The sequence below is a fragment of the Saccopteryx leptura genome, chromosome 3 (assembly GCF_036850995.1).
Source record: "Saccopteryx leptura isolate mSacLep1 chromosome 3, mSacLep1_pri_phased_curated, whole genome shotgun sequence".
NCBI classification, from domain to species: Eukaryota; Metazoa; Chordata; class Mammalia; order Chiroptera; family Emballonuridae; genus Saccopteryx; species Saccopteryx leptura.
In genome coordinates this window covers 60,035,275-60,053,244 of record NC_089505.1, presented here as the reverse complement: position 1 = coordinate 60,053,244, position 17,970 = coordinate 60,035,275, and the positions used below count along the sequence as shown (strand labels likewise).

At 50.9% G+C, this 17,970-nt stretch overlaps 1 protein-coding gene across 7 annotated transcripts in view; it reads right to left on the bottom strand.

The window, feature by feature from the left end:
- Positions 1 to 379: 379 nt before the first annotated feature.
- Positions 380 to 17,970, bottom strand: part of POU2F2 (POU class 2 homeobox 2) — a 40,507-nt gene continuing 22,916 nt past the window's right edge. For 3 of the 7 annotated variants that reach the window (XM_066373622.1, XM_066373621.1, XM_066373624.1), the window contains 10 exons: positions 11,409 to 11,514; positions 11,232 to 11,323; positions 7,827 to 7,988; positions 7,560 to 7,701; positions 7,319 to 7,467; positions 7,061 to 7,237; positions 5,793 to 5,859; positions 3,797 to 3,995; positions 3,604 to 3,677; positions 380 to 3,353 (listed from right to left, as the gene is read on the bottom strand). In XM_066373622.1, the coding sequence (XP_066229719.1) occupies positions 3,019 to 3,353; positions 3,604 to 3,677; positions 3,797 to 3,995; positions 5,793 to 5,859; positions 7,061 to 7,237; positions 7,319 to 7,467; positions 7,560 to 7,701; positions 7,827 to 7,988; positions 11,232 to 11,323; positions 11,409 to 11,514 (1,503 nt within the window). In that variant the 3' untranslated portion in view covers positions 380 to 3,018. The remainder of the gene's footprint in view (positions 3,354 to 3,603; positions 3,678 to 3,796; positions 3,996 to 5,792; positions 5,860 to 7,060; positions 7,238 to 7,318; positions 7,468 to 7,559; positions 7,702 to 7,826; positions 7,989 to 11,231; positions 11,324 to 11,408; positions 11,515 to 17,970) is intronic. The other 4 variants (XM_066373623.1, XM_066373625.1, XM_066373626.1 and 1 more) reach the window with 3 other exon arrangements.

Here is a 17,970-nt window from a genome sequence, read left to right as displayed (position 1 = left end):
CTCCCTCCCCCACCCCCTTCCCAATATTTGGTTTCACAGCTGTAGTTAAAGCTTGGGATTTGGTTATTTTTCCCCCTTCCCAGGAATTTTATTCTTGTTTTCCTTTTCCCAGTTATGGGGGTTGTATGAGGAGGGTCCCCACCACGCCCACCTGCATTGGGTCCCTCCACCAGTGTCAGGGTCTTGGCCCTATCCCTGCCCCCTACTTCCTCCTCTGCTGTCTGCCCCACTCCCCCCACACTGGAGTGGGGGAGGTCCCAGGTGGTGGAAGGACTTGATGGGGAGGAAGCAGGATGAAGTGGGTGGTGGTGAGTCCTGGATTTTTTTCCTTTTTTTTTTTCCTTTTTTTTTCTTTTTTTTTTTTGGTCTAGAATCATAGTTTTTGAGTCATCTCCACCATGCCTTCCATGCTGCCTGTCTTCTCAGAGGGGTTTTTGGTTGTAATTCCTTTAACTTTGCTCTGCTTAAATGTCCTTACTGTCTGTTCAGGAGCCTTTGGCCTCCCTCTCCACCCTTGGACTGGGGCCCAGGCCCTCTCAACAGTTTCTTCTCTTCAGGAAATAAAAATGGACAAATTCAGAGGTAGGGTGAGGGCAGGGAGTCGGTTCAGCGGAGATGCTTACATTCCTGCGAGGACAGGCTGATGGCATGCCAGGCCCCATCATGGGTGTCAGAGTTGGAGGGGCATCAACTCCACCACTGCCCAGACAAGGCACCCCAGACCCCTATAGCAGCCGAGTCTCCGCTGCCTCGGTGGCACAGCCCAACAGTTTCATTTCCCGGGTGGGAGAAGGGAGACAAGAGAAAAAGAACGCTGAGGCCTCGGGGCCCACGGTGGCATCCAAGGCTCTGTCTGCCTCTCCTCGGAGTGTCCAGCAGCACTGTCTCCCGGGCCCGCCCCTCCCTCCGCTCCGCCCAGCGGGGGGCGGGACCACTCTGATTTCCATGGCTCGTGTCCTTCACAGCAACACTTTGGTTTGAGGAGAGACAGAGAAAGAATGAGATTGAGAGAGGTAAGAGAAGAAAGAAGGAAAAGAGAGATGAACAGAAAGGACACAGAGAAGAGAGGACAGACGGAAGAGAATAGAAAAAAATCAAAGGAGGAATCAAACCACCCGAAAGTTTGTTATTTTCCTTCGTCCATTCTGTCTTCTTAGTTTTTTTCCCGTTTTCTTTTTTTTTAAAGCTTTTTTTCAGTTGATTGGGGTGGGACAGGGAGTGTGGGGCTCTTCACCCCGGTCCCTGACACCCTCTTTCAGCCCTGCCCACCCACTTCCATCCTCCCTGGCTGGGGGACAGGCTCTGCCCCAGCCGCCCCCCTCCAGCTTTCCCGAAGACAGCGTCCATGAGGTATTTGTGAAGAGAAAGAAGCATCCGTCCTTCCATCTGCCTTGGGGACCAAGGGCCTGGACCACTGGGGTAGGGCTTGGCTCCACCTCACGGCTCCTTCTTATTCTTGAAGAGTTCTCATCTTCTTTCCCTTAAATATATATATATATATATATATATATATAAATTCTTTTTTTCTAGTTTTAATTTATTGTTTGTTTGGTTTTTGTTTTGTTTTTGGTTCAAAACTTTGTTGGCCTCCGCAATAGCAGGAGGACAAAGCGGCTCCCAGCAGCGTCTCTCCTCTGTCCATCATCAAGATGTGTCCAGGGCTGAGCAAACACAGGGTCCAGCCAAGACTTGAGGGAGTTCTCATGGGAGCAGTGGCCACCACAGTGCCCTCTCAGGTAGGGGACCAGAAGCCATGGTACTGTCCCTGCCACATGGACCCTGATGGGCATGCCATCTCGAGGAACCCCTCCACTGGGGCGCATGCATGTTGCATGTATGTGGGGGAGAGGAAGAGGCATCAGCTAGTATTAGAGGGGCACAGGGTGGGCAAAGGGAGTGAAGTGAGTTTTCTTTTTGGTTTCTGGTCAATGTCAAAGAACGTGAAGGATTCCACGGATAGGCACTGGAATATGAAATTTTTTTTTTTAGGGAAACTGACAGACAAGAATGGAAAAAAAAAAAAAAAAGACAACTTGAATGCCCTCACCTCATCCCCTCTTGCCTGGAACTTCCACCTTCCCATGGGCTAGGGAGGAGGAGATCCCAGGGCAGAGGAGAGTGACCTAGTCAGGGGGAACATGTGAGAGCTAGAACTTGGCAAAATGGCCTAGCCCACCCTTCAAAGGGGAAAGGGGGAGGTACAGGGTGAAAAGTCATCCCAGGCCTCCCCTGCACTCTCCCTTGGCTGGCGGGGGGGGGGGGAGGTTAAAGCAAGACCCCCCTGCCTGGGTGGAGAGAGCTGGGGATCAGGGGAGAGGGGGACACATGGTAGGAACACATTCTGTTGAGTACAATGCTAAAAATTCTGTACATCCTTTGGATGAAGCTACTGAATATTTGGTGTAAGGTTGTTCAGGCCCTTTCTCTTTCACCTTCTGGAAAAGAACATTTGTCAGGTGGTTTTGAGCCTACCCCTCTGCCCAGCCCTGTCTTCACTGGCCCAGGGCTGGGATTTGGGGCTAAGAGGCTGGCATGTTCTCTTTTTCCTTCTTTGGCCCCCACTGGGGGAGGCAAGGTTGCAGGTTGGCCCCGCAGCCAGGGGTTCGGGGTGAGGTCCGCCCTGCAAGGCTTCTCGGCCCCTGGCTGGGGGTTCTTATTTGGTGTCATAGCAGTGAGGGTGAGCATACTGAGGTCTGGCTTGCAACTGGTTTTTGGTTTGTTTGGTTTTGTGGGGAATTTTTGGTCTTTTTTTTTTTGGTTTTTTGTTTTTCAACTCTGGTTCCTTTGGGGCAGCTGGTTTCTGTTGTGATTATTTTTGGTTTTCTTTTTTGTTGGTGTCTTTCCTTCTTTTTCTTCCTTTTTTTTTTTTTTTGGTTGTTTGATTTTTTTTTGGTATTTCCTCCCTTGTCACTCCTGCTCCGAGGACCCTCTGCACCCCCACTGTTGGCCTCCTCTCACTCTTCTAAGCGAGGGACCCAGATGAGGGTAAGAGGGGTAGGAGGGGAGGCATGGCAGCCTTCACTCAGGCTTGGACCCTGCCTCTGGCCCCCCTGGGCCTCCAGGGGTCTGTGCTGCGGCCTCACTGCAGGTAGAAGAGGAGGAGGAGGAAGAGGAGGAGGAGGAGGAGGAGAGGCTGGGAGACTTGCTGGAGATGGAGGCCGCCACAGCCGCAGCCGCAGCCGAAACCAGGCCCACACCAGGCGGGGCGCTGAGCAGGGGCAGCCCGGCATGGTTCAGGAATAGCGGCGAGGTCACCAGGCCAGGGCTCCCTGGGGCCGCACTGGCTGCCCCCAGCACCAGGTTCCCGCTGCCGTCAAGGCTGGTAAGGGGCAGTGTTCCACCAGAGGCCAGGGCTGGCAGGGAGAGAGAGAAGCTGGGCTGGGGGCGCCTTCCAGCATTCTACCCTCAGTGCCCATATCTTCCCATTAGTCCCACTAATCCCATGAGCAGCCCTCACACCTTCCCCAAAGGTGATATGAGTATGAAGAGGCGAGCAATGCAGTGAGCAGGGGCAGGATGGCATGGCTGGAGCAGTAATGGAGGAGCTCAAGGCCCCGGGGGGCAGGGCTGGTGACCATGGGAGTGTCATGAGGTAGCACGCACCTTGGATAGTGGCCAAAGGGTTGTTGCTCATGAGGGCTGGACTCAGCCCGGAGCTCAACCCCACCATTGTGCTTCTGCAAGAGGCAAAGCAGAAGCATTAGCAGGGGCGGGGCTGCCAGCAGATCTGTGGCTTGGCTACCCACCCTGGAAGCAGCAGCAACCCCAGTCTCCCCACCCGCAGCTGCCCACTTACCCCGTGCTGGGGTTCAGGCCCGACAAGCCGATAGCCGAGTGGCTGCCTTGAGGGCTGGGATTTGTGCTGTTGGTGGTGGCAGGGGGTGGGGGAGTGACAGAAGGGATGGAATTGAGGGGGGGCGCGGCCCCGCCCCCACCCCCTCCGGCTGTCCTGCTGGGGTGGAGTGTCCCCACAGCTGAGGATAAGGTAGTAACTGCTAGAAAGAGACAGAGAGAGGGAGACTTCAGCTTCCCTTTATCCTCCACCCAGGAACCTGCCTGCCTCTTCCACCCCCAGTCTCCTAGCATCTTCTCAGTGAGAGCTGACTAGGTCTTCCCACCTCTCTTCCCAGGGCCATTTCTTTGTGCCTCTGCCACGTGACAGCAGTCACAATCATCGAAGTTAAGAGCAGCTATCACTCACGAGCCCGTGTCCCGTGCCAAGCACGTGCTAGCTCCCCTGACCTGAACCTCACCACAGCTCCTTTAACGCAAAGAACTGGGGGCTCCCAGAAGACAAAGCACTATGGCTCCCTCTAGGGACCAGGCAGGGTGGTGCGGCTGTGCACCGGCATTTGGCTCAGTAATTGGCAGGTTGAGAGGGCTCAGAGCCCAGACTCAAGCCAGCCAGGGCAACAATTCCTGGCTCTGTCATGTGCCCTTCCGCAAGCGCCTTCACCTCACTGGCCTTCAGTTCCCTTATCAGGAAAATGGGGATAAAATGGGTGTGACGATTAAATGAGTCAACATTCTTTATATAGCATTTAGAACAGAGCCAGGCATACCATTACTACTTATTATTTCTTAACCTGGGGATGGGAAATATAATATTCTTTTTTTCTTTTAATTTTTTTTTTTCATTTTTCTGAAGTTGGAAACGGGGAGGCAGTCAGACTCCCACATGCGCCCACCCGGGATCCACCCGGTATGCCCACCAGGGGGTGATGTTCTGCCCCTCTGGGGCGTCGCTCTGTTGCATCCAGAGCCATTCTAGCGCCCGAGGCAGAGGCCACAGAGCCATCCCCAGCGCCCGGGGCATCTTTGCTCCAATGGAGCCTCGGCTGCGGGAGGGGAAGAGAGAGACAGAGAGGAAGGAGGGGGGAGGGGTGGAGAAGCAAATGGGCGCCTCTCCTGTGTGCCCTGGCTGGGAATCAAACCCGGGACTCCTGCATGCCAGGCCGACGCTCTACCGCTGAGCCAACCGGCCAGGGCCTAGTATTCTTATGTATGGTGTATGATGCCCTGTCCAGGGAAAGGAGAGCTTTGTACAGAACAGTGCATGTGCGTGACACTTGTGTGTATATACACATGTATATAGCTTCTGCACATATTATACATTCACAATAATTCTATAAAAACTGAGGCCCAGGCCCTGGCCGGATGGCTCAGCGGTAGAGTGTCGGCCTGGTGTGCAGGAGTCCGGGGTTCGATTCCCGGCCAGGGCACACAGGAGAGGCGCCCATCTGCTTCTCTACTCCTCCCCCTCTCCTTCCTCTCTGTCTCTCTCTTTCCCTCCCGCAGCCGGGGCTCCATTGGAGCAAAGTTGGCCTGGGCGCTGAGGATGGCTCCGTGGCCTCTGCCTCGGGCACTAGAATGGCTCTGGTTGCAACAGAGCAACGCCCCAGATGGGCAGAGCATAGCCCCCTGGTGGGCATGCCGGGTGGATCCCGGTAGAGCACATGCAGGAGTCTGTCTGACTGCCTCCCTGTTTCCAACTTCAGAAAAATACAAACAAACAAACAAAAAAACTGAGGCCCAGAGAGGTAAAGTCACTTCTGGAGTTCATACAATTTATAAATGCCAGGAACAGAACCTAAGTGCATCACCTGTCAGCAACCCCAGGCTTTTCTCCGGCCTGGAAGGGTGAGTCTGCCCTCTCTGTCCTCCCTGCCCCCTCATCTCCTGGCTTAGCCTTGAGGCCCATGGACAACCTGAGCTACTTGAGATCCTCCAGCCCTTGTCTGCATTGTGTTCTTCCCTCCCCCACACCCCAGCCATCTTCTGCCCTCCCTAACCTGTTGTGCTCAGACTGCTGGAAGCTTGGGACATCGGCAAGGTGCCAGCACCCCCTTGGGGTGTGACCTGGAGAGAGAGAAGGCATGGTTAGGCCACTGTCTCCCGACAGCCCCTGTGGTGCTCCCTGTAGGTAGGACCCTACCCCTCTGCCCCCAGGATGGGGAATAGGGGCTCTGGGTACAATGCTCTGGATTTTGCCAGGTGCTCTCCACCATCTTACTTCACGTGTACCCTAGGTCATCCTGAACCAGCAGCAGAGGGAGTAATTCCCAACAGAGGGGCTCCCCACCTCTCCTCTGACACTATCCAGTTCTAGGTCTGAAGTGAGTGTGGGGGGTTGGGAGGGTTTGAAGATAAGTTGTATCTTTGCATCAGAGTGTTGGATGTCACATGGCTTGGTTTTCTGGAAATATTCACCAGTCTCCTTCTGGGCCTCCCTGCCTCCCATCTCATCCTTTCGTCAGCCTCAGAAGCCTCACCCTAAATGTGACCCTGTCCCTCCACTGCTGAAAACTCCTCCATACCTCTGCACTCCTCAAGTTCAAGTTCAAGCTCCTCAACACTGATGAGTATCTGTCCCCTGCCCATCCCTCACCACACCCTTCATGTTCATTCAATACATTCCAGATCCAACCACACTAAATTGGGCTTGACAGTCTGGCTTCCAGGCCTTTGAGTGCCCCAGTCCTTTTGCTTGTTCTTCATGTGGCTGGCTAATTCTTGTCCTTTATGAGTCAACTCACATGGTTCCTCTTTCTCCACATTGGGGGGGGGTGGGGTGTGCTCCTCTGGGCCCCTTGCTCCTTTCTGTAGTGTCACAGCCCTTTCCACACTAGATGGAACCAAAGGGTGTCCTGGTGTGTCTGATTTTGAGCGGGTCTGTGTGTGGCTGTGGACCTGAGTCCACCACGGGTGTAATAATCCCCCTGCCCGTGTCTGTGGTTGTGAACTGGTGTGAGGGATGCCTGCCTCTCCCGCCTGGTACTCCTCCCGGTGTGACTACATCCTGTCCTAACTCTGTTTGCTTATGTTGGTGTGTGGGGGTGCTTGTATCTCCTACATAAGACGACAGTTCCCTGGAAATTCTGTGTCCCTGTGTGACAATGCTCCACTCATGTGACAGCCTGTCTGCACGGGTGACTCTCCCTGCCTTTTTGTTCTAGGCACTGTGGACAACCAGGTAGATTGTGCTTCACACGAGGAGCCTGCTGAGGGGCACGGCCGCGGCAGAGCTCAGTGCCCCTGCCCCCCGAAGGGGCTCTGGTACCAGATGGGGGCTGTAGCTGGCCGGCTTCCCAGGGCTAGGCAGCATAGGAGCTGCGCTGCAGGGGTTGATGCGTTTCTCCTTCTGGCGCCGGTTGCAGAACCAGACGCGGATGACTTCCTTCTCCATGTGCAGCTGCTCCGCGATCAGCAGGATCTCCTCTGAGGTAGGCTTCTGGTTCTGCGGGCACAGGACTCCTTAGCCAGGCCCGCTCCCTCACCGGCCCTCGGCCCTCGGGGCTGCCCAGGACAGAGGCCTCACCGCTAGGAAACTCTTCTCTAAGGCGAAGCGGACGTTTGTCTCGATGCTGGTCCTCTTCTTGCGTCTCCGGCCGGGGAGCCCGTCGAAACCCAGGCTGGGGCTGCTCAACTGGTTGGGGCTGGGTAGGCTGGAGTCCACAGACATAGTCTCTGTGCAGGGAAGGAGACGGGGCGGGGGGCGGGCATGAGAGAGTGCCTCCCCGACCCTGCACTTGCGGCCAACCTGGGGGCCCCTATCCTACCTGCGTCGTTTAGCCACTTCTCCAGGAGAGGCTTGAGTTTGCACATGTTTTTGAAGCTCAGATTGAGGGCCTCGAAGCGGGAGATAGTCGTCTGGCTGAAGTCGTTGCCGTAGAGCTTGCCCATGGCCAGGCCCACGTCACCCTGGGCGGGTGGGGCGGAGAGAGGGGCGGTGAGGGCGGGGCTTTCGGTTACTGGGCCCGCCCACCAGTTTGTCTCACTCCCCTCACCCCCACTCCCACCGCTGGTTACGCCTAGTGGCCCCAGACCTGCGTGAAGCCCAGCTTGATGCGGCGTTGCTTGAAGGTGCGGGCGAACTGCTCCAGCTCCTCCAGGTCACTGGGCTCCTCGGGGTGGGATGGTGGCTCCAAGCATTTGGGGGGCTGCGGGTGCGAGAGGTGCGGATCGGGCAGCGTGGGGCGGGTCACGGCCTGGTGGGGTGAGTAAGTGGGCGGGAGGCAGGACGGAGGACCAGGATGGGGCTCAGCAATAGCTGCGCAGTCCCCCTTCCCTCTGCTCCGCCCTGCCTTCCAGCCTCTTCCTGCAGATTGCCCTCCACCAGCTCCCAAGAAGCCTCCTCCGCCTACAGTGGGCTGTCGATTCCCACCAAGGTTACACTCCGCGACCCCACGTGAGGCCTCTCACTAGCAGAACTCTGCAGATTCCCTACCAGCTCGCAAACGCCTCAAAAGAGCTACCCGATTCTTGCGCCAAAGGCTCTTTCCCTGGAGCTGGGGGCCCGTTATTCAGTCCTCCTCTCAGACAGGGATTGAAGGACAGGCTCTGCTACAAAATTGCTGGGTAACTTGGCAAGCCTCAACCTCCCGGGGCCCCAGTCTCCCCCTCTCCAGGGTGGGAACAATCATGGCTGCTCTGCTTACCCCATAGGGTTGTTGGGAAAATTTGGTTAGAAATGGTAGGTTGGCCTGACCTGTGGTGGCGCAGTGGATAAAGCATCGACCTGGAAATGCTGAGGTCACCGGTTCAAAACCCTGGGCTTGCCTGGTCAAGGCACATATGGGAGTTGATGCTTCCAGCTCCTCCCCCCCTTCTCTCTCTCTCTGTCTCTCCTCTCTCTCTCTCTCTCTCTCTCTCTCTCTCTGTCTCTCTCTCTCTGTCTCTCCCTCTCCTCTCTAAAAAAATGAATAATAAAAAAAGAAATGGTAGGTTGCAAATAAAGTAAAAGTATTTTAAAATAGGTGGGAAGGACGGCTGGGGAATTCACAAAAAAGCAACAGCTCTTTCTGAAATATTTCATTTTCCTAAAAACAGATGGTAGGTGCAGGGAAGCTGGTAACACAGGTCTTTGATACATTATCCAAAATCCTGGACCCAGATCTGTTTTGAAATTCAAACATTTTCAGATTTTCTTAAATTAATTTTTTTCAGATTTTAGAAAATGATACATGGGGCATATATGATGTGCCCCCGCCCATCAAGGTCAAGGCATCACTCTGTAATTGGACACATTAAGAGCTCAGCAGCCTGACCAGGCGGTGGTGCAGTGAACAGAGTGTTGGCCTGGGATGTAGAGGACCCAGGTTTGAAACCCTGAGGTCACTGGCTTGAGTGTGGGCTCACCAACTTAGTATGGATGGGGTGGGGGTTTACTGGCTTGAGCGTGGGATCATCACATGACCCCATGGTCACTGGCTTGAGCCCAAGGTCACTGGCTTGAGCAAGGAGTCTCTCGCTCTGCTATAGCCTCCCAGTGAAGGCACATGTGAGAAAGCAATCAATGAACAACTAAGGTGCTGCAAAAAAGAATTAATTTTTCTCATCTCTCTCCCTTCCTGTCTGGCCCTATCTGTTGCTCTTTCTGTCTCTCTCTCACACACACACACAAAAGAAAACTGACTCATTGCCTTGGATCAGGTCAAAACAGGTTTTGTAGGCAGATGACTTCTGGTGCCCGTGTTACAAGAACAACTTGATTTTCTGAGCAATTTTGGATTTCAGAATTGTAGCAAGGCCCTCTAAAGTTTTAGAGTTTTCTATAGTTCATATATTTTTTTGAAAGGGCTGTTACAAAAATGGGTAAGAGGGAATTTTGAAATCCATAAAGTATTGTGAATGATTATTATGAAAGTCTAGACCCCAGGCAGCAAACCGAGAAAGACCATGGGGGCCAGGCAGAAGGACACCAAGGCCCCGTGTTTGAGGGGACCCCTGCTTCAACCAGTGGCCAGTTGCCAACTGCTGCCATGCCACATGGACACAGACTGGTTTTGACAGAGTTTCTGGCTTGTCAAGAGAAGCTGGGAATCTGGCGTTTTCTGGGAATTTTGTTGTCAACTAATTCAATTTTAAAAATATGGTGTGGGCTAAATAAAACATATCTGTGGGCCCCCGGTTTTCAATGTCTGGTCTGGGAAGAGGGTCTGGGTCTGTTGGGAATTAGTACCCAACAGAACCTTCCTCAGAGACCCCTCCATTTAGAGTCTTGGAAGAGACCCAAGGCATTCAAACCTGAAGGCTTTCAATGCCCCCCCAAATTTCCTGTGTTTGTGTACATGTGCCTTCAGGGATAGTAGGGATCAGATCCAAATTTTCCATCAAATTCTCCAGAGTCCATATGCCTGAAGGGCTAAAAGCCACTGGGAGGTTGACTCCCCTCATTGTACAGAGCAGCAGTTTTCAACCTTTTTCATCTCATGGCACACATAAACAGATTACTAAATTCTGTGGCACAAAAAATATGGTTTTGTTGATCTGACAAAAAAAAAAGGTATAATTTTGATTCATTCACACCAGACAGCTATTGTGTTGTCATTTTTTTTTTTAATTTGACAATCTAAGGGAAAACAGGTCAAGGCCCCTGACTGAATAGTCAGGTATTGTGTGTTTTAGAAATTGTTGCGGGCTCTGGTTGGTTGGCTCAATGGTAGAGCATCAGCCTGGTGTGTGAATGTCTCGGGTTCGATTTCTGGTCAAGGCACACAGGAGAAGCACCCATTTGCTTCTCCACCTCTCCCCCTCTCGCTTCTCTCTCTTCTCTTCTCCTCCCTGCAGCCAAGGCTCCATTGGAGGAAGTTGGCCCAGGCGCTGAGGATGGCTCCATGGCCTCCACCTCAGGTGTTAAAAAATGGCTCTGGTTGCAATGGACCAGGGGCCCCAGATGGGTAGAGCATTACCCCTTAGTGGGCTTGCCAGGTGGATCCCGGTCGGGGAGCATGCAGGAGTTTGTCTCTGCCTCCCCTCCTCTCACTAAATTAAATATATAAATAGCCTGACCCGTGGTGGCACAGTGCATAAAGCATCGACTAGAAACACTGAGGTCACTGGTTCAAAACCCTGGGTTTGCCTGGTCAAAGAACATATGGGAGTTGATGCTTCCTGCTCCTCCCCCCCCTTCTCACCCCCTCTCTCTCCTTCCTCTCTCTACAATGAATAAAAATAAAATCTTTAAAAAAAAATTGTTAGAGTGCACCAGTGTGCCAGGATACTCTGGCTAAAAGTCACAGTAGCGGGAGATCCAGATAGAAAGAGTGGCTTGTCTAAGGTTCCACAGAAAATTAGTGGTAGAACAGGGCTGGGTTCCAGGTCTCCCAACTCTTGTTCTGGCCCCTGTGGCTGTGAAGTGAGTCAAATGGAGAGGAGACCCTCAACCCCAACCCCCCCCCCTCATTCACCCAGCCTTCTGCAGGCCCCTGGCGCACCTGGTAGACACTCACCTGTGTGGGCAGCCCGGCCCGGGGCTGGGAGGTCAGAAGAGCTCCCTGGGTTTGCTGAGGTAGCTGGAATAGATTTGGCGTAGGTAGCAGACCTGGGAAGACACGGGAGAACACATGGGTGAGGGGGAGGGGGTGTTCTGTGGATGAAGCCGGGAGGCAATCAGGTTGGGGCCTTACCTGGCTGACTCTGCTGGGCCTGCGGCAGCAGGAACTGAGCAGGTGGCTGGAGGTGGTGACCCGGCACAAGCACCAGCTGCTGGAGCTGGAGGAGCTGCTGTATGTCCTAACGGGGCAAGGGGAGTAGACAGAAAGACAGCCTGAGCCCCTCTGCCTCACCAGAGCCCCAGGGGGTGCGGCACCAGTGATCTGGCACCAGGCTGAATGAAGGGCACCTGGGAGGTTGGTCCCAGCCCCAGGCTTCTGGAATGTTCTGCCATCCCTGGAGAGCTCACTTTTTTTTTTCTTCTTTTTTTTTTTTTTTTAGTGAGAGAGATACAGATGGGAAGGGAGAGAGATGAGAAGCATCATCTTATAGTTGCATCACTTTAGTTCAGGGGTTGGGAACTTACGGCTCCCGAGCCAGATGTGGCTCTTTTGATGGCTGCATCTGGCTCACAGACAAATCTTTAATAAAAAAAATAATGTTGCCTGACCAGGCGGTGGCGCAGTGGATAGAGCATCGGACTGGGATGCAGAGGACCCAGGTTCGAGACCCCGAAGTCGCCAGCTTGAGCACGGGCTCATCTGGTTTGAGCAAAGCTCACCAGCTTGGACCCAAGGTCGCTGGCTCGAGCAAGGGGTTACTCGGTCTGCTGTAGCCCCATGGTCAAGGCATATATGAGAAAGCAATCAATGAACTAGGGTGTCACAATGAAAAACTAATAATTGATGCTTCTCATCTCTCTCCGTTCCTGTCTGTCTGTCCTTTTCTATCCCTCTCTCTGACTCTCTCTTTGTCTCTGTATAAAAAAAAAATGTTAAAAATATAAAACATTCTCATGTATTACAATCCATTCATTTCCTACCGCTCATGTTCATGGTTGTGAGTGGCTGGGACAACAAATTTTTATTGGATAATGCATAACGTACACGAGTTGTTGTATGGCTCTCACGGAATTACATTTTAAAATATGTGGCATTCGGCCCTGGCCGGTTGGCTCAGTGGTAGAGCGTCGGCCTGGCGTGCAGAAGTCCCGGGTTCAATTCCCGGCCAGGGCACACAGGAGAAGCGCCCATCTGCTTCTCCACCCCTCCCCCTCTCCTTCCTCTCTGTCTCTCTCTTCCCCTCCTGCAGCCGAGGCTCCATTGGAGCAAAGATGGCCCGGGCGCTGGGGATGGCTCCTTGGCCTCTGCCCCAGGCGCTAGAGTGGCTCTGGTCGCAACAGAGCGATGCCCCGGAGGGGCAGAGCATCGCCCCCTGGTGGGCAGAGCGTAGCCCCTGGTGGGCGTGCCGGGTGGATCCCGGTCGGGTGCATGCGGGAGTCTGTCTGTCTCTCCCTGTTTCCAGCTTCAGAAAAATACAAAAAAAAATTTAAATAAATAAATAAATAAAATAAAATAAAATAAAATATGTGGCGTTCATGGCTCTCTCAGCCAAAAAGTTTTCCAACCCCTGCTTTAGTTGTTCATTGGTTGCTTCTCATATGTGCCTTGACGGGGGGGCTTCAGCCGAGCCAGTGACCTTGGGCTCAAAGCCAGAAACCATGGAATCATTTTTATGATCTTATGACTCAAGTCAGCAACCCCATACTCAAGCTGGCAACCCTGTATTCAAGCCAGGTGAGTCCACACACAAACCAGCGACCTCGGGGTTTTGAATATGGGACCTCAGTGTCCTGGGATGATGCTCTATCCACTGCACCACCACCTGGTCCGGCAGGAGGGCTTACTCTTTATTTATATTTTCTTTCTTGATGAAATATTTGCCTTGTCTTACATTCCCACAGAACAAATAGAATTGTTTAAAAATGTAAATCAGGGCCCTGGCCAGTTGGCTCAGTGGTAGAGCGTCGGCCCGGCGTGTAGATGTCCTGGGTTTGATTTCCAATCAGGGCACGCAGGAGAAGCGCCCATCTGCTTCTCTACTCCTCCCCCTCCCTCTTCTCTCTTTCTTTCTCTCTCTCTCTTCTCCTCCTACAGCCATGGCTCGATTCGAGCAAGTTGGCTCCGGGTGCTGAGGATTTCTCCATGACTTCCGTCTCAGGTGCTAAAAAGAGCTCAGTTGCTGAGCAATGAATGGAGCAACACCCCAGATGGGCAGAGCATCACCCCCTGGTAGGCTTGCCAGGTGGATCCTGGTCAATCAGGGTGCATGTGGGGGTCTGGCTCTCTGCCTCCCCTCCTCTCAGTAAATAGAAAAGAAAAAAATAATAAATCAGACCAAGTCTTCCCTCATTTTAAAACACTCTCAAGACAAATGATATCATGTCTGGAATGAATTTTAAAGTATTCCAGCACATAGTGGGTGAGGAGATTGTACAACCACTTTGGGAAACTCTTTGGCACTGTTATGAGTGGAACTGTGTTCCCCCCACTCCCGCAAAGGATATGTTGGAATCCCTACCCCCAGAGTGTGATCTTACTTAAAGACAGGGTTTTTGCAGATGATCAAGTTAAAATGAGCCTGACTAGGTGGTGGTATAGTGGATAGAGCATTGGACTGGGACACGGAGGATCCAGGTTCAAAACCCGAGGTCACCAGCTTGAGCGCAGGCTCATACAGCTTGAGTGTGGGCTCACCAGTGTGAGCGCGGGGTTGCTGGCTTGAACCCAGGGTCGCTGGTTTGAGCAAGGGGTCACTCACTCTGCTGTAACCCCTCGGTCAAGGCACATATGAGAACAACTAAAGTTGTTCAAGGCAATCAATGAACAACTAAAAGTATCACAATGAAGAATTGATGCTTCTCATCTCTCTCCCTTCCTTTCTGTCCTTCTCTCTGGCTCTCTCACTGTCAAAAAAAAAAAAAGTTAAAATGAGATCACTAGAGTGGCCCCTAATTTGCTATGACTTGTTTCCATATGAAAGGGGAAATTTGTGTACAGACTGACATGCGCAAAAGAAAGATGATGTGAAGACACAAGGCGAAGATGGCCATTACAAGCCGAGGAGAAAGACCTGGATCAGATCCTCCCCTCCCAGCCTTCAGAAGGAACCAATCCTGCCAACCCCTTGATTACAAATTTGTAGTCTCCTGAATTTTAAGAGAATATACTTCTGTTGTTTAAGACAGTGGTCCCCAACCCCTGGGCTGCGGACCAGTACCAGTCCGTGGGCCATTTGGTAACGGTCCGCAGAGAAAGAATAAATAACTTACATTATTTCCATTTTATTTATATTTAAGTCTGAACGATGTTTTATTTTTTAAAAAAGACCAGATTCCCTCTGTTACATCCGTCTAAGACTCACTCTTGATGCTTGTCTTGGTCACATGATACATTTATCTGTCCCACACTAAAGGCTGGTCCATGAAAATATTTTCTGACATTAAACCGGTCTGTGGCCCCAAAAAAGGTTGGGGACCACTAGTTTAAGACATGCAGTCTGTGGTTCTCTGTTATGGCAGCTCTCGCAAATGAATACAGGCACTATTTACCAACGCGATTCCACGCCTGGTATAAGCCACCACAAGTATATACATGTGTTCACCAAAAGACATGTGCTAGAATGGGATAGATAAACTGTGATTCAGGGAATGCTACAGTGATGAGAACGAGTAGTCTACAATCTATGATGATACACAGCAGTATAAATTTCGCAAATGTAATGATAAGTGAAAGAGTCTGGTCACAGTAGAGAACATCCTGTGTGACTCTTTTCATGATCCATCTGCATGTTAGACATTGGGAGGTAGAGATTGGAAGGGACCCCCAAAGGGCTTCCAGGGAGCTGCCGTATGCCGTTTCTAGATCTGGGTGCCAGTTAGATGGATGTGCTCAGTTAGTTTCACTGAGCTGTATACTTATAATTTGTGCACTTTTGGTATTTGTTATACTTCAGTCAAAAGAATTTTTAGCCTGACCAGTGGTAGCACAGTGGATATAGCATCAACCTGGGATGCTGGGACCCAGGTTCAAACCCCGGAGGTTGCAGGCTTGAGCACAGGGTCACCGGCTTGAGCGTGGGGTCGCCGGCTTGAGCATGGGATCATCGACATGATCCCATGGTCGCTGGCTTGAGACCAAAGGTCCCTGGCTTGAAACCAAGGTCGCTGGCTTGAGCAAGGAGCCAGTGGCTCAACTGGAGTTCCCCCACCTGTCCCGGTCAACACATGTATGAAAAGCAATCAATGAACAACTAAAGTGCTGCAACTGCGAGTTGGTGCTTCTCATCTCCGTGTCTCTCATGTGTGTGCTAAAAATAATAAGATTTTAAAAAATATTTTTATTTTATTTATTGATTTCAGAGAGAGAAGGGAGAGAGAGAGAGACAGAAACATTAATCTGTTTCTGTATGTGCTCTGATTGGGGATCAAACCAGCAACCTTTGTGTATCAGGATGATGCTCTAACCAACTGAGCTATCTGGCCAAGGCAAAAAAACATTTTTAAGAAAGGGGAATGAGACAGTGAAAGAAGAGAGAAAAAAGAAATCCAGCCCCTCCACCAGAAATGTGGGAGTTACAGGAAAGAGGATCCGTGAAATGTTGATATCTTTTGAGCTGGGTGAGGATATGTGTGGTTTCTTAAATCATCTCTCTGCTTTTACGTTTGGACATTTCCAAAAGAAAAAGCAAAACCCCCTCACAAAAATGGTCTGATGGATTCTTGTAGCCCAAAGCACTATAGCTGAACTCCCTCCTGGCCTGTAAGGTCCCTTATACTGAGGCCAGTGCCAGTTTTCCTGACCTCAGCTCCCGCCTCAGGGCCTTTCCAATCAGCCTGGGTCCTTCTTGTCCCTCAGGTTCTAACATAAAGTCATCTCTTCAGAGATGCCCTTCCTGACCGCCCAACCTAAAATGGTACAGCACCACACCTCCCTTGGTCACCTCTACAGTGTGTCCATAAAGTCATGGTGCACTTTTGACCGGTCACAGGAAAGCAACAAAAGATAATAGAAATGTGAAATCTGCACCAAATAAAAGGAAAACTCTCCCAGTTTCCAGTTTCATACCTATTCAGTGCAGTTCGATGTGGGCTCCATTTGTTGCCACAATTTGTACCCCATAAAACAGAGATGTTTCTTTAACACCTTATGAACTGTAGTCTTGCTTAGGTGTAATTGTCGAGCACACACACGCACAGATTTTTTAGGGCTCCTTAGGTAGCTATCCCGTATAGCCTCTACAGACTCGTCACTGACTGATGGCCTACCAGAACGGGGTTTCTCCACCACACTACCGGTTTCCTTCAACTGCTTATCCCACCGAGTAATGTTATTCCTATGTGGTGGCGCTTCATTATAAACACGCCGATATTCACGTTACACTTCGGTCACAGATTCAAATTTAGTGAGCCACAGAACACAGTGAACTTTCCTCTGTACCGTCCACATCTCGACTGGCATGGCCGTGGGCTGCTCCGCTGTATACACGGTGTTACATCATCATCTGCGCATGCACACATGCTACCACATCATCCTACAGAAACTGGGAGGGTTTTCCTTTTATTTGGTGCAGATTTCACATTTCTATCGTCCTTTGTTGCTTTCCTGTGACCAGTCAAAAGTGCACCATGACTTTATGGACACACTGTATTTCACCTCCTTCATAAGACTTATCACCATCTCAAGATATTTCTCTTTCTGTTTACTCTTTCATAGTGTGTCTTCCTCATGGTACATCAGCTCCTTGAGAGCATGATCTTGATTGTTTGGGTCACAGCTGTAATCTCAGTATCTAGAACAGCATCTGACATCCTGTAGGCGCTCCACATATATTTGTTAAATGAACCAAGACTGATGTTCCATAATTTACCTAGCAACTTTGTGTATAGTTGCTAGTTATAGGGTGGGCAAAAGTAGGTTTTCAGTTGTGAGTACACCAAACAGAGTTTATTCTTGTATTATTATTAATTATTGTCTCATTTTCCATAGAAGCAACTGTAAGCCTTCTTTTGCCCCACCTTGTATATTACTTTATAGTTACAATATTCTTTCCTTCTGAGAAATTGGGGGAATGACACAGGCCCCTCAATTCCTCCCAATGCTGTTATTATTCTAAAGAACAATTTAATGTTCCAGAAGGTGAACGACTTGGGGAAAATAAAAGGAACTTGACATTAAGTGCTTATTTATCTAACATATCTGACTCAAAATCAGTATGAAAAACCTAGTAACCCAATAGTAATCTGGCCAACAGATAGGTCTGATGACTTCCTGACAAAGCAAATACAAACAGCCCTGAATGAAAAAATATTCAGACTCACTCATAATAAGATAAATACTGTAGGCCCTAACCTGGTAGCTCAGTGGATAGAGCATTGTCCTGGCATGCTAAGGTCACGGGTTCAATCCCCAGTCAGGGCACATACAAAAAGCACATAACTAAATGGAACAACTAAGTGGAATAATGAGTTGATGCTCTCTCTTTCTCTCTCTCTCTCTTCCCGCCTTTCTACCTCCCCCCTCAAATCAGTGGGGAAAAATTTTTTTTTAAATAAACACTATACAGTAGCACTGAGATATTATTTTTGCCTATCAGATCAGCATAGATAACAGCAGCACGTGACATGTTACACAGGGTGTGTGGGGAACACTGGCACAGTGCTGGTGAAAGGGTACCTGATTCGGCAATAGCTACAAA